General features: G+C 38.1%; 1 protein-coding gene across 5 annotated transcripts; it reads right to left on the bottom strand.

The window, feature by feature from the left end:
• Nucleotides 1–4,003: 4,003 nt before the first annotated feature.
• On the bottom strand, nt 4,004–15,481 carry Pak1ip1 (PAK1 interacting protein 1). Of its 5 annotated transcripts, none has more exons than XM_015493999.2 (10): nt 15,315–15,481; nt 12,168–12,336; nt 9,619–9,739; nt 9,469–9,543; nt 8,941–8,993; nt 8,440–8,585; nt 8,258–8,355; nt 5,857–5,956; nt 4,803–4,926; nt 4,004–4,648 (listed from the first exon to the last, which is right to left on the bottom strand). In XM_015493999.2, the coding sequence occupies exons 1-10, from the start codon at nt 15,396–15,398 to the stop codon at nt 4,452–4,454; spliced, it is 1,167 nt and encodes a 388-aa protein (XP_015349485.1). In that variant the 5' UTR covers nt 15,399–15,481; the 3' UTR covers nt 4,004–4,451. The 5 variants fall into 5 exon arrangements, with proteins under 5 accessions (XP_015349485.1, XP_015349487.1, XP_015349486.1 ...); XM_015494001.2 differs by having other exon boundaries at nt 4,004–4,639; XM_015494000.2 differs by having other exon boundaries at nt 12,168–12,333.
• Nucleotides 15,482–15,576: the final 95 nt, after the last annotated feature.

Here is a 15,576-nt window from a genome sequence, read left to right as displayed (position 1 = left end):
GGGGGGGGGGGGGGGCGCGGTTACAAAGAACAGAATCAGCAACAGAGAAAATAGAACAACAGAAATCACCCAATCTGAACAACACAGCAAAGAGAGCCTGGGGAAAAAACATGAGCAGAGTCTTAAGAACCTGAGGGACCACAAGGAAAGGTCTATTTATTATGTCAATGTCCCCAAAAGAACAAAGGCAGAGTAGAAAAGGTACTTAAACCAATGCCTAAAAACCTCCCAAATTTGGCAAGAAACACAAATCTATGGATCTAAGAAGATGAGCAAAACTGGTTAAAGGATAAAAGGGGCATGGTGCACACCTACAGTCCCAATTACCTAAGAGGCTGAAGCAGGAAAATCGCTTGATCTCCCAAGTTTGAGACCAGCCTAGGCAACATAGTGAGACCTTGTCTTAAAAAAAATACAAAAGAAATAAATCCAAAGAAATCCAGAGCAAAACACCAATTAATTAAACTTTTGAAAATTAAAGACAAGGGAAAGACCTTGAAAGCAGCAATAGGAGGAAAATACAGAAGAAAAACAATTAAAATGATTTTTTTTCATCAGAAACCATGAAGGCAAGAGGGAACAGCTTAAGAACTGTCAACTCAGAATCCTACATCCAGCAAAAATGTTTCCAGTGATAAAAGGAAATCAAAGCATACTTAGATAAAGGAAAATTAAGGCAATTTCACATCAGCTGACTTACCCTAAGGATGGCTAAAGGGAGTTCTCCAAATACGAAGTGACAAAAGAAGGCATCTTGGAACATCAGGAAGGAAGAACATGCTAAAATCGTGTAAGTACAATAGGTCTTCCTTCTCCTCTCCAGCTTTTTAAAAGCAAAATTATGGCACTAATGCAATTCTAAACGTTTACAAGACAATTTACGAGTAACATACAGGGTATAAAAGGAGGCAACGCCCTAATATCCAGAGTATACAAAGAACTCAAAAAATTAAACAATAAGGAAACAAATAACCCAATCAACAAATGGGCCAAGGACCTGAACAGACACTTTTCAGAGAAGGACATTCAATCAATCAACAAGTACACGAAAAAATGCTCACCATCTTTAGCAGTCAGAGAAATGCAAATTAAAACCACCCTAAGATACCATCTCACTCCAGTAAGAATGGCAGCCATTATGAAGTCAAACAACAACAAGTGCTGGCGAGGATGTGGGGAAAAGGGTACACTTGTACATTGCTGGTGGGACTGCAAATTGGTGCGGCCAATTTGGAAAGCAGTATGGAGATTCCTCGGAAAGCTGGGAATGGAACCACCATTTGACCCAGCTATTCCCCTTCTCGGACTATTCCCCAAAGACCTTAAAAGAGCTTATTATAGGGATACAGCTACATGGATGTTCATAGCAGCACAATTCACAATAGCTAGACTGTGGAACCAACCTAGATGCCCTTCAATAGATGAATGGATTAAAAAATGTGACATTTATACACAATGGAGTATTACTCAGCACTAAAAAATGACAAAATCATGGCATTTGCAGGGAAATGGATGGCACTAGAGCAGATTATGCTAAGTGAAGCTAGCCAATCCCTAAAAAACAAATGCCAAATGTTTTCTCTGATATAAGGAGGGCAACTAAGAACAGAGCAGGGAGGAAGAGCATGAGAAGATGATTACCTTTAAACAGGGACGAGAGGTGGGAGGGAAAGGGAGAAGGGAAACTGCATGGAAATGGAAGGAGAACCTCACTGTTATACAAAATTACATATAAGAGGAAGTAAGGGGAAAGAAAAAAAATGAGAGAAATGAATTACAGTAGATGGGGTAGAGAGAGAAGATGGGAGGGGAGGGGAGGGGAGGGAGGATAGTAGAGGATAGGAAGGGCAGCAGAATGCAACATACACTAGTATGCCAGTATGTAAAAACGTGGATGTGTAACCGATGTGATTCTGCAATCTGTATACAGGGTAAAAATGGGAGTTCATAATCCAATTGAATCAAATATATGAAATATGATGTCAAGAGCTTTGTAATGTTTTGAACTAATAATAATTTTTAAAAAAGAGGCAACGTTTTTATACTCAACTGATAAAATGATAACACTAATATACTGTGATAAGTTAGCTGTGTACTATCCTTGAGTGTTAGGGGGACAAAAAACTCTAAAATGAGATATACTCAATACCACATTGGGTACTGGGTAAGGAGGTAGCTGAGTGGCAGAGTACATGCTTAGCATACACAAGACCCTGGGTTCAATTAGTACCCAGCACCCCCCACCAAAAAACCTCCCATATTGATAAACAAGAATGGAATTCTAAAAATTGCTCAAGTAACTTACTGGAAAGTAAAAACAGAGAAAAGGCCAGGTACAGTGGTACACATCTGTAATCCCATCAGATGTGGAGGCAGGAGTGATCACAAGCTGGAGGCCAGTCTCTGCTCAACTCAGCAACTGTGCCTCAAAACAAAATAAAAAGACTGCAGATATGACTCAGTGGAAGAGTGTTCCTGGGTATAATCCCCAGTTGGGGTGGTGCAGGCTGGGTGTGTGGGGTAGGGCGCAGTCAATTAAAAAAAAAAAAAAAAAAACAGAACAAAATTAAAATGGCAGTCTTAAGTCTAAACACATTATTAATAACACAAATATAAATGGTAAAAATATAACAATTAAAAGGCATACTATCAAAATGCATTAATAAATGACTCAAACTGGGTGTGGTGGCATACAACTACAGTCCCAGCTACTCAGGAGTATGAGGCAAGAGAAATCATTCAAGCCCAGGAGTTCAAGGTCAGCCTGGATAACACCAAAACCATTTCTCCAAAAGGGAAGTGGGCAGAGGGAGACAACTATTTGCTGCCTATGAAACTTCAGATGTAAAAGTATAGGCCAGCTGAAAGTAAAGTTTGGAAAATATCAACTGAAGTAAACATGAGAGCCAAGAAATATCAGACAGTGATATTACATAATGAAAAAAGAATCAAAACGCCAACACAGTAAAAATTCTAAATGTGCTATGTATCCCAGTAGAGATGCACAAAATGTGAAGCAAAAACCAGTGGAACTTGGCAGAAGAAATCAGCAAATCCACAACTGCTAAAGTTGGAGTCATTGACATGCCTCCCTTCGTAATGACAGAACAAGTAGACAGAAAATCAGCAAGGACATAGAAAAACCTAACCCCATCAACAGTACGATCTCATGACATTATAGAACACTTTGGCCAACAACAGCAGGATACAGGTTCAAAATATCTACCATGACAGATAACATCCTGGGCCATGAAACCAATTTAAAAGAACTGCAGTCATATCAAGTATGTTCTCAAACCACAATAGAATCAAATTAAATCAATAAACAGAAAAATAACAGGAAATTGAGAACTTTAAAATAATCTATGCATCATAGAGAAAAATTCAACAGAAAAAAATATATTGAACTAAATGAAAATACAGCATATTAAAATGAGACAACTAGCACAAATGATCTGAAAATGAAATCACAAAAAAGATTCAATTTGCAATAGCATAAAAAAAAGAGTTTAACAAAAATACAAAACTTAGAAGCTGAAATCATTCTTGAAAGATAACAAGGAAGACTTAAATAAATGATGTCCTTTGGCCAGGTTTTGACATGCAATATGCCCAAACTTGATCTATAGATTGAATACAATTCCTTTTGAAATGCTATCAAGATTGTTTATAGAAATGACAAGGTGATCTCAAAAGCCCTACAGAAATCCAATGGATGAAATAGGCACAAAATAATTTTCAAAAACGAAGTTGCAGGAATCACACTCCTGGATTCCAAAGTTTACTACAAAGTTAAAGTAACCAAGACTAATGTGACACTGGAGCTGGACTGAAATAAATCAGTGCCTTAGAATCTGAAAGTAAACTGCACATTTATTTTTCTAAGACCACTTTGGTTAGATTAGCCAAGTCAAGTTTGATACCTGAAAGGGATGCAAAAATTATGGGAATTGTCATTTTCCTGCCCTTAAATTTTCTTGCCATTCACTGCTTGGAAGAATAATTTGAAAAATAATCTTTATTTATCTCTAGTAAAGAATGTGTTCAGATGACTGGGGGTGCAGCAGCTTAAGAGGTACAGTGAGTGCTTGCCTAACATATTCAAGGCCCTGGATTGGATCTCCAACACTATGTTCAAGATTTCACATTATTTTAAATTGCCATATTTGGGGAAAGATCTTTATTTTATACACAATAAAAATTACATATTATAATTAACATATATACCTCTCTATATAATTAATAACATGTAGGCCAAAGGTGCCAAAAATAATTTTAGCACATTAAAAAAAACACCTAAAAGTGGTTTTCCAAGCTGTACATTTTCTCCAGAAAAAGAAATTCCTTGCCTTTACTCAGAAAAAAACAATATTTAGATATATTTAAAAGATGAGTCCATTAAAAAAAGGAGTTCTTTTGGGAATCAATCAATCTGGGATTCAGTGCATCAGTTATATTTTCTTTTTTCTCTTCTTCTTTTCTTGCATTTCTACCATCTTCCTTTTCCTGGCCGACAGGCTATTTCCTTTCACTGGCTTATTACTGTCACCACTTAAAACACATTTCTTTGAGTTAGGTTTTAATGTGTCTTCTTGCTGCACCACGTCACCAGAGTCCTTTTTGCTGATCTTGGACTGTTCTGTATTAACTAAAACACAAGAGACAGCACATTTAGACTGTTTTCCCTGTTTATTAATGAATTAAACAGGCTCACAATAAAGTGACATTGTGTGGATATCCGCCACTTCAACAATTCAAAAGGTAACAGAATTTGAATTTTTTAAATGACCAATTTCACTTACCAGAAGAAGGCCCTGCTGCTGGAGGAGGCCTCTCTTTTGTGTCTGTTCCTCTGTCTAACCATACTCCAAGACACGTCAGCCTGGCATTTGTGTTCACTCCACAGAGTAAAGATGGGGGATCTTTCTAAAACAGAACGGGGGGAAACTCATATCTAACAGAGGAATTCTGAATAATTATTTTAAAGAACCAAGTTACCTTAATTTAAAATTTATTGTACAATCATACACAGCAAAACAAGGTTTCAATCAATAACAGACTACATATACAATGGTACATGCCACAGGGCCTAGCTCTGGGGTTGGCTCTACCATTCAGGTTTGTATATACTCCACGATGTTCACAAAATGCTAAAATCTACAACGCACTTTGTGGAATATAACCCCACCATTACAAGATGCATGCCAGTATTTTCTTGAGCATAAAACATGCTATTTAGAAATAATCTATTGTTTTGATTCATGATTGGTTCAACTCTGTTATTCACAGAGCCAATTTCTGAGAAGTATCCAGAAATTACAGATTCTAAGGAAATAGACTATGTCTTATTCATTTCTAGATTTAACAGAGAGGCTTGCACAGTGCTCACACTTGATAAACCATATCCACAGAATAGATATCAAAGAATGAAAAATAATAAACTAGATCTACAGAAGGAAATTGAATTTTTTAGTTATTTGGTTCTAAGCTGTTGTCAGTTCCATAATAGACTAAAACCTTCCCAATTGTTTTCAGTAGTGGTAGTCCTCCCACCTAATACCTTACAGAGGACCCTAATACATTTAAAAAAAAAAAAAAAAAAAAAAGACCAAGTAGATAGAATGCAGAGGGAGGTCTGAGATCCTGAGCTCAGATTCACAAATGCCAGCCCTAAGGCAGCTCTGTGGGAACCTAACTCTAAAAGTATAAATATCAATCATTCCTGGAAGAAATTTATAAAATTTACATCTATGGTCTTTATCCTTTAAAAAATTCCACCCCGCTCAACTTAAAATGGCACCAGCAGCAAGACTTGCATTACAGTGTATTTATGTTCTGTTGTACTAAGATACTGACCTTATCTTGCTTTAGCTTCCACATTTTGATGAAACCATCACTTGATGCTGTAACAAGAACATGATGCTCTGGAATTTCAAAACTGAAAATGTCTTTTACCCTAGGATAGAAATATTAATGCCATAAAAGATCTTTTCTCCAGAGTGTGATCATCATTATAAAACTTATAAGCTAGTCTCTTTTTTTCCAATGCTTCAGTATTTGCAAACTGCTCAATGAAGCCCTAAAATGTAATTTTGCCACACATTCCCTCTGGTCAGTGAGTTGTTTTCAGGCCAACTATAGGCCAAAATGGACTGTTTGATTAAGAATAAACCAAGGGCTGGGGATGTGGCTCAAGCGGTAGTGTGCTTGCCTGGCATGTGCGGGGTGCTGGGTTCGATCCTCAGAACCACATAAAAAAATAAAGATGTTGTGTCCACGGAAAACTAAAAAATAAATATTAAAAAAAAAAAAGAATAAATCAAAATGATAACTATAAACAATCTCAGGAAGTAATGATAACAAAACCCTCACCTCAAGCACCTCTGAGAAGTGCAGTGAGGAGACAATAGGAAGGATGATCAAGGTTCCCTCTGATGCACCCAATTCCTTCATCTCCAGTGCCACTACTTCCAAACTGCTTTTTTCTTCTACATTATGGAGGTCACCTATTTGGCCTTTCTGCTTCCATTTCTTCCCCCTAAGTTTTCTTTATTATTTTTTTCTTTTAATGAAATCAAATCTTATTACTCTCAGGCTTAAAGCCCCCCAAAACTAAAATCTGCTTTAGAAGAATATGGGAGAGGAGGAAGTAGCTGGTGATATGAAAGAAGCCATACAGGCCCTAAAGTGGCAACTGCTAAAGCTGGTAGTGGGTCTATGAGTTGGCTCTTTATAAACTAGTTTGTTTGCCTTTAATTTTCCTTAAGAAGTACACAAAACGGGCTGCAAAATAGCCCAGTGACTGAACACTTGCCTGCCTCACATGCAAGAGGCCCTGGGTTTGATCCCCAGCACTCCACAACCCCCCACAAAGTAAACAGAATAAAATCTGCAAAGACACAGCATAAAATTCAAATTCCTCACTCTGCCAATGAACCCAAGCACCATTTGATCCCCAAAATCCTCTCCCTTGCTCACTCTGATGGAGTCATGGAGGTCTTCTACTTGTTCCTAAAATACATTAAGTTCTTTCCTCCCTCAGTTCCTTGGAGCTGGGGAGTATATCTTAGCATCAGTATGCATGAGGCCCTGGGTTCCATTCTCGGGACCATGGAGAAAATAAACAAGAAACAAAAACATCTCACTCTTTTATAATCCTTAAGGACTTATTTAACCCTTGAAATTCTCCCCTCATCAGCCTATCTAAGTAAATTACCCTTGTTATAAAGATCTACTTGTTTGAAACCTATTGCCTCATACAATAGAAAAGCCATAAGAGTGTAAGGTCTTGTCATTTTTGTTCATTTTTAAATACCTAGTGCAGAACTGAGCTATAACTCAGTGGTAGAGTGCTTGCCTAACATGCATGAAACCCTTGTTTCCACCTCAAGCACCACAAAAAAACAAACAAAACAATCCTAGTACAGTACTACAAATTGGATGTTCAATGAATACTTGTGGAAACAAATGAACAAACAAATGACTAAATATTCTTTTAGAAATACATTTGAAATGGCTTCCTTGAATGTGATTTATTTCCAATACAGGGAAAAAGTAAGGCCTATACATTGACTGCAGGACTCTGAGTACTAAGATGGATTTCTAAAAACAATCAAAAATGAGAATTAAAACTTGAGAAGTAGAACAACATGCAGAAATGCAGATGGACCACATTAATATATAACCATTATCACCTTTTCACTTTTATCATCAATTTTTCAAAATTACAATGGAAAAAGCAGGGACACAAGTCAGATGAACTGGGTTTGGACTAGCTCCTTACCTCTGGAGTAATCTCGGCAAGTTAATGAACTACTTACTCTGAGACTCAATATCTATTGCATTAAGAGAGAGAATTCAATGATAGTATTTCATTTTTTCCTTTAGGAGAAAAATATAGCATGGAAAGGAGAAATTGGACAAGGGGGACTAAGTAAAAGGACAAGAGTGGCCAGGGACAAAGTTCAAGACTACTTAGTTTATGATTTTTCAAATATGCTTATTTCAGGCTCCAAGTCTAACAGACTTATCTGAAATAAGTGCAAATGACTAGTTTTGATCACAACTTCTCCACTTTTGCATTACAAAATCCAGGAAGATAACATTTTCCACTATCTTTTTAAACTCCAGAAATTGTATACACATATGTCTGATTATCTCTGTGGTTGTTCATAAAAACATTCTGCTTCATAAAATGATTCCATGTATAACATTTACTGAGACTACACATATACACACAGGTTGGGGGAAAAAATACCTGTTTTCATGTGCTTTAAATTCACAGAGGCACACTAGTGAATCACAGTCAAAAAATCTGACAACCTCTTCATCTCCAGCCACTGCAAGGACAGAGTCCTAGGACAGAAAATAATATCCAGAAAGTCATAAGCAGTTCTGACCATCTCCATAAACTTCCATCACTGATTTCTGATAACTTACTGAAAGAAAGGTAACAGAAGAAATCCTTTTTTCATTTGTGATGGTGCCACTAATGGATGCAGTGTCAAGCTGATAGACGTCTATTTTATTCAGTATAACAACTACATATTTCTCTCCCCTTGGGGACCATTCTACTATGTGAGCATCTGTAAGTTAAAAAAGCCAAATTTACTTATTTTAAAAATAATGAGAAATAGTAAAAATATTAAGTATTTGCACTGTATTTTCACACTCATTTTCCTTTTTGATCTTCCCAAGAAACTTAAGGAATACATTGTGAAAGTTAAGTTTTAGACAATGAAGTGAATTCAAAGAATTATTGAGATAATACAGCTGGTGCATGACAGAGCTACAAGAACTCAGATCTAAAATGGTAGAAGTAACCTAAAACATTTGTTTTCAGAGGCAACTATAATAATGCAGGATATAAATGTATACACATGCGCATGTGTTCATACCTATCAAGTAACTGTAAAATATATTTCAAACAAAAATACTCACTTTGTTTTATATTTTTTATGAAGGCTGATCTTCCCTCCACAAGATTCCAAGTTCTGCAAAATAAGAAACTTGCTTATGGTATGAATATCAATTAACATACTAAATGGAAAAGCATAAGCATGATAAAGCTTTGATCAAATTTATTAAATACTGGCAATTTAAAGGGCCTGCCTTCTTTAGTTTAGCAACATCTTCAATTTTTTATTATCAAGTAGGATTAAAGTTCATTCCATTCTCATAGCTGTTTACTATTTCATATCAATTGTTATTTTCAAAAGGTTTCACCTCCACAAACATTCTTCTTTGGGAGCACCTTGCTCTTCACTTCACAGCTATTGACAATTGAAGCATAACAGCATGTTTTAATATGGACCATTTTTATCCTATTATCATGAAACAGTTCCCTAACTTTCTACCTTTTCTTTGTATCTCAATATCTTTTAATGGGTGAAACTGTGGAACACTACAGAAACAACAGCCAACTGACATAGTAAAAGTTACATAAAGATGCTTTTGAGAATTACTTACCTTAATGTCTTATCTGTACCAACAGACAGGGCCAACTTGCCAGATGGATGAATAGAAAGGAAGGTCACATGTCCTCTAAAATGAAACCAACAAGTTAGACCCCAACTTGACTGGCATAGTGAGAATGCCAATGGAAAAGAGCCAACTCACTTGTGAGCTCTGATTGACTTGAGGCATTCCCATTTCTTTGCATCCCAGACACAAATGAGTCCATCTTCTGCTCCACTGATTAAGTGCCTGCTGCCATAGAATTTCAGGCAAGTTATTGTACCTGTCGAAAAACCAAGATGGGCAAAATTATCTTCATTTTTAATACAAACTTTATTTCCAGTTAAGTACTACACTGGGCTGGGGATGTAGGTAAATGTAAGTGCTTACCTAACAGGGGCGGGGAGAACCATACAATGTCCTAGTATTATAAAGTAAACTTCATCTTATCTAAACTTAGTTAAGTAATACTTGAAGTATTACTTAGTAATAATCTTCAAGTGTTAGATGAAATAGTTCAATTGTTTCATACCAGAAAATACAGTTTCTTTGTTTGTTGGCTTGTTTTGGTTTTCCTAGTGCTAGGGATTGAACCCAAGGCCTTACTCGTGCCAAGCAAGCATTCTACCACTGAGAAAACACCCCAGCTCAAGGACATACAGTTTTAAGTCTATGCAAATAATCTGAGATTCTTTCAGCTTTAGTTACAGATTTAAGCTAACTGGACTGGTTCATTTTCTTACTTTGTCTCCATAATCATATCATAGCCAGATGGCTAGCCAGGATAATTTTAGCAGAAATAAAACAAAACCAACTGCCTAACCAGCTAATTTAGAGGAAAGAACAAAGAAAAAAATTTACAGCCATGATTCGCACTTTCTAAATAACGAGTTATCTATATCAGCTATAATTCAATCATTATTGACCTAGAATTACCATGATTTGACTTTATACTCTGCTCATTCACTGCCATGAGAATAATTTAGAACAATTTTATAAAAAGATCATTTTCCAGCTATTCCTCTGGAAACTCCTTCCCAGGGTAAATAAATTTTCTATCATCATTTCAACCTATTAACAATACTTCCTTCCCTCCACCAAAACTGAAGCCTGGATCTCCCACACATTTCCAACATCTTTTAAATTCCAGAAATCGTATGCACATGTTACATCAAATTCTAGTCCCAAAGTAGTCCATATCATTACAGCTTTACCCTCAAGTAAAATCCTCTATTCCTTTGACATTTGTGTCACCTCACCTTACTCTACTGCTCTCTATAGCTCAAGGGTCAAAAACTTGCTGCCTGTACGCCAACTGTGGCTGGTATTCTGGCTCTGCAAATGTAATTTTATTAGAAAACAGCCCCAGTTCATTCAGTTAGAGCATATGGGACTGCTTCTGCACAGCAGCAACACAAGCTGTATGGTCCACAAATATTTACTATACGGTTCTTTACAGAATTCAAATGAAAACCTGTGGGTCACATTTCCCATCTATATACCTGCCGGTCAATTCTTTATACACTTTATATTGAAAAGAACCAGAGACCTCCAATGAATAATTTTGCACGTGACAGAAGCACTAATATGTGGGTTCATGTACACTTTCTTCTAAAAGTAGAAGCCATTAACCACTTTCCTCTCTCCCTGTCATGCTATTTCTTCTTTGGAAATGCTGCTCTCCCACATCTTCTGCTCCTTCTGCCCATGACTCATATGCTCCCTAGAAAAGAGCTTATCTAATACTAAATGTTAGAAAAAGGAGTTTCCAGGAACTATGCAAGGAAGAGAGGAAACCAGGAATCCTACTTCATTCCTCCCCCATCTAACTGCAAGTAAATCTTTTTTTAATTCTGAATATTGATTTGAACAGATCAGATTTGTTTAGCATATTTCTTCTAAGCCTAAGAAAGAAGCCTTCCTTGTATGAACTGGGATTGGGAGACACAAGGAAAAAGGAATTTATGTTGAAATCACTCAAACCCTAGCTTCTGTTGAGGAGCATGACACCTGTCAAAGGGTGAGGAATGTGAAGAAGGCAAACATTTATCACTCCAAATTAAGTGCTAAAAATCAATGCCCAGTGACCTCTGAAATATATCAAAGTGAGGTGAGGAAAAGGGGAACACATTCTATCTTTCTTTGCAGGAAACCAACCTCATTGGCTGAGTTTCCCCAAACTAATATGTAGCTAATCAATTCTAATATTTTGAGTTTCACCTTTACTTTTCCCTCCTGAACACACAATAAGTCCCTTATCTTTTTCCCCTGGAAAACTCAGTGACTACAACGTAAAATGTTTGGAACTGAGGGAAAAAAAATTTACCTATTCAGTCTCTCTACCCTCTGATCTTGCCACTCTCCCAGGCATCTTCAGTCGGTGTGGTAAATCCAACCACGAATGGTTAAGTACTAATCCTTAACCTCAACTCCAGTGCAGGGAAGTCTGCCTCCTCTATTTTAGTTTCATACACCTACAACAGTCAATGGGAACAGTGTGGTGCTCTAGGTGTACAGGACTAAAATACAGAAGAGACCATCTACCTCCCAATAGGACAACTGTAACCTACTCCAATAGGACTGTGAGCAACCTTTTTGATCCCAATTCTGTATCTCCTAGAACAGAATCTGCTGACACATAACAAACAGTCCAACAGAAGTCTATACAGTAATAAAACCTCCACATTATCTTAAAGGATACAACTTCTCACCATTGTGATGTACTAAGGCTCCATGTTCTATCTTCTTTTTCATATCATAAATGTGAATTGTTTCATCTTTGCTCCCAGTGACAACAAAACGACTATTCACAGCCACTGCTGACAAGGAGGCCGTGTGAGCATGATGAGTGAAGTCAGCCACAGGAGTCCATTGCTGCTGCTGAGTAAAACAGGAGATCAATACCAGTCACATCACAGTTCTCTAGAAACACAGGTTCCTCCATCCATAAAAACTACCAATGGATCCTACAAATGGAGAAATATTACACAATGACGTGGATTAAAACAAAGATCCTGAGAAGTGAATAAGGAATACAAGGAGGTGAGAAGCAATACTGAGTACTACGACTCCAGAACCCAATAATGGTGACAGGACTGGGTACTTTAAAATACCACCCAAATCTTAAACTCTTATTATATCTACACGTGAGCCTTCCATATGACTCATTTATTCAAATATTTAAAATTTTATTTGAACTTATTTATTCAAATAATGATTATCTACCATATGATTGGTACTACTTTAGGTAGTTAACTTAGCAGTGAACAAAAGTCCCTACACTAAAGAGCTTCCACCTCAGTGGGAGAGACGTAAACACGTTAAGAGAAAAACAGTATGAGGACGTTTCCATTAATACCAGCCTAAGCCCTAGAGAATCGCCAGTGATGAGGTCTCAGGAACTTATTGCCTCCTGCCATGTTTGTGTTGGGTTGAGAAGTGTGGCTGGTTGAGTCAAAGAATGATAGAATACACACGCTTCTTAAATTAAAGGAGTCACATTGGGGGGGGGGAGGTTATTAGCAAAACAAATCAAAGGGGGAGGGGGGAAGCCACCAAACTTCTTTGTACATGATTAAGATGTATTACTGCAAAATCAGTCCTAAAGACCTATAGGAACAGATACTCCTTCCATGAGTCAGGGCAAAGGGGCCTTTTCTGCTCCAGGAGGAGCTACTATGGCTTTAAATCAAATAACCTTCATTTATTTGCATCACACAAATTATACTAGTTATATAGGCTACTATCTAGATTTAGAATCATTAATGGCCAATGGTTAGGGGATTGATGCAGGATCATACATATAGAGGTCCCTGACATTTTGTGTCAACTCTGCCATACTAGCTGTGTAGCCCTGAGTAGTCACTTAACCTATCCATAAGGAACTTTCCCTTTCCTCATCTTAAAATGAGAATGACTCTATCTGCCTCTGAGGGTTGCTGTGAGGACTTTTGTGTATTTGGAACATAGTAAACAATTTTACTACAAAGAAAACACAGGAAAGAAGTACTCGGTGATACGGGTTCCAGGAGATACCCGGAATTGCATCAGGAATAAAATAGTTCTGAACTAGAAGTTAGGACATCAGATTTCTAGTCCCAGGCATAGTCCTATCTACCTGTTTGACTACTGTGTTAGCAATTCTTTATTCCTACATCTATTAAAATATATCTGCTACAATTTCTCTCCATGTATTTGTCTCCCTCCTCTATCATTCCTTGTCAGGAAGGTCCCTAAAGCAGGATCTGGACTTCTGGCTTCTTTTCAACTGCCTCCTTACCTACATTAAGTACTGAGAAACTAACGTGACTCCATTTTTAAAAATGAAAAAATAACAGCAGCTTCTACCTCAAGGACTGTCCTAAGGAAGGGGGTGTGACCCTTGTCCTTGGAAAAACCCACAGAGCACTCCTAAGCACATACCCACCCTGCTGAGTTGTTTGTCTGTAAATAACAGGAGAGATCCGTGGCACCAGGTGTCCCTAACTCAGTTAGGCTAGGTGAGGACCCATAGCAACCCCCCTAGTAACCTCCAATCAGCATGAGACAGGGAAAATACCTGGAATGGCAGATGACCCCCAAGTAGTTTATAGTGGTTGATAACATGTTGGGAAACCATGTAGTTTAGCACGTACACCCCTCGTGGCCTAAATCAATCAGTTCAAAGGAATCCCTCTCTTGTATTAACCAATCACCCCTACCCAAATTGTTCCTGCCATTGAATGTGCTAATCAATGTTAAGAGTTGTTGTTTGACTTTCCCGCGGTATGGAATGATTTGCTGTGTGATGTTGTGATGCACAGAGTATCCCCCCAAAACCTATAAAATCTCACTGAACAAAGGACCGGGACTCACTCCCTGGGACCGCTGCGTTGGGAACGATTGAGAGTCCAGGCTCCAGCTTGCAATAAAGACTCTTGTGTGCTTGCATTGGATTCGGCTCCTGGAGGTCTATTGGGGTCCCACGAATCTGGCATAACAGTACCCAATAAATGAAGGAATTGGTATTACTTTTTTTTTTAAATCTACAAAGAGCTGATCCTGATCCAGCCCTAACGTTTTTTTAAAATTTCATTTACTTACTCATTTTAGATGTTGATAGACCTTTATTTTTTATTTACATATGGTGCTCACACATTGGAGGCAAGCGCTGTGAGCCCTGGAGCCACAACCCCAGCCCACAGACCTAACATTTTCTAAAATATCAGGACAGAAACTTCATGAAAGAGCAGAATATTCTTTCACTGGATCCTGAATACATACACTGGTTGTCATCTTAAATCTACAAACTACAACTCACCACGTACAGAAACACCAGCTTCCTTCCTTTGTGGATACTGTCTTTATTTTAAATTTAGAAAATTTAGTGTGACACTTCAATACTGTATACGTTGTGTAATAAAATCAGGGTAAATGGCATACTCCAAATCAAGCATCACGTATTTGTATTGGGAATATTCGAAATCCTCTCTACTAGTTGCTTTAAAGTACACAATTGTTGTCAATTATATTTATCCTGCTACACCAAAAAACACTGGAAGACATTTCTCCCGCCCAATCGCACCCCTGCACCGCCCCGATACCCTCCCTACCCATTCCCAGCCTCTGGTAACCACTGTCGGTTTCTTTGAAGTCAACTTTTTTACTTTCTCCCTTAGCCATCTTATCTACTATAATATGAAAATGCTATTTCATGTTGCAAAATGTCTATTTTGTTTTAAAAGATGGGCTTTTATTCAAGCTTCCATCCGTGAACATCAGACGATCAACAGAAGCGCGGGCATGTTTACCTCGGCCGTGTGGGAACCTGGCCTTCCCCGCCCCCCCCTCCCGCAGTCCCTCCACTCGCCGAATCTCACCTCTTTGTCGCCACTCGCCTGAGGCTCCGGATGTACTGTGAACCCAAAAATGACTTGCTCATAGCTACCGGCGACCAGCTCCATTCAGCCGCGCACGTGCCTTTCCCGGGAACCCTGCGCGGCGTTAGAAAGCTGGCGGAACCGGAAGCGAAGCGAGGTCCTCCCTGCGCAGACGCTCCAATTATACGTCACATGGTAGGGTGCCTGTTAAGCGCCTGTATCCGTGGACGTGTTTAGAAATCACGTGACCTTTCCAAGCGAC

The sequence above is a fragment of the Marmota marmota genome, unplaced genomic scaffold (genome assembly GCF_001458135.2).
Source record: "Marmota marmota marmota unplaced genomic scaffold, marMar, whole genome shotgun sequence".
Lineage (NCBI taxonomy): Eukaryota > Metazoa > Chordata > Mammalia > Rodentia > Sciuridae > Marmota > Marmota marmota.
The sequence above is the reverse complement of the archived record's forward strand: the minus strand, read 5'-3'. Positions and strand labels throughout refer to the sequence as shown.

Bases quoted from the DNA above. Each gene is read 5' to 3' on its own strand.
- Pak1ip1 (XM_015493999.2), bottom strand. From the start codon at position 15,398: ATGGAGCTGGTCGCCGGTAGCTATGAGCAAGTCATTTTTGGGTTCACA. The intron at 8,994-9,468 runs GTAAGTAATTCT...CTTATTTTGCAG, and splicing joins GGTACAGATAAGACATTAAG to AACTTGGAATCTTGTGGAGG. The intron at 4,649-4,802 runs GTAAGTGAAATT...CTTGTGTTTTAG, and splicing joins AGCAGCAGGGCCTTCTTCTG to TTAATACAGAACAGTCCAAG.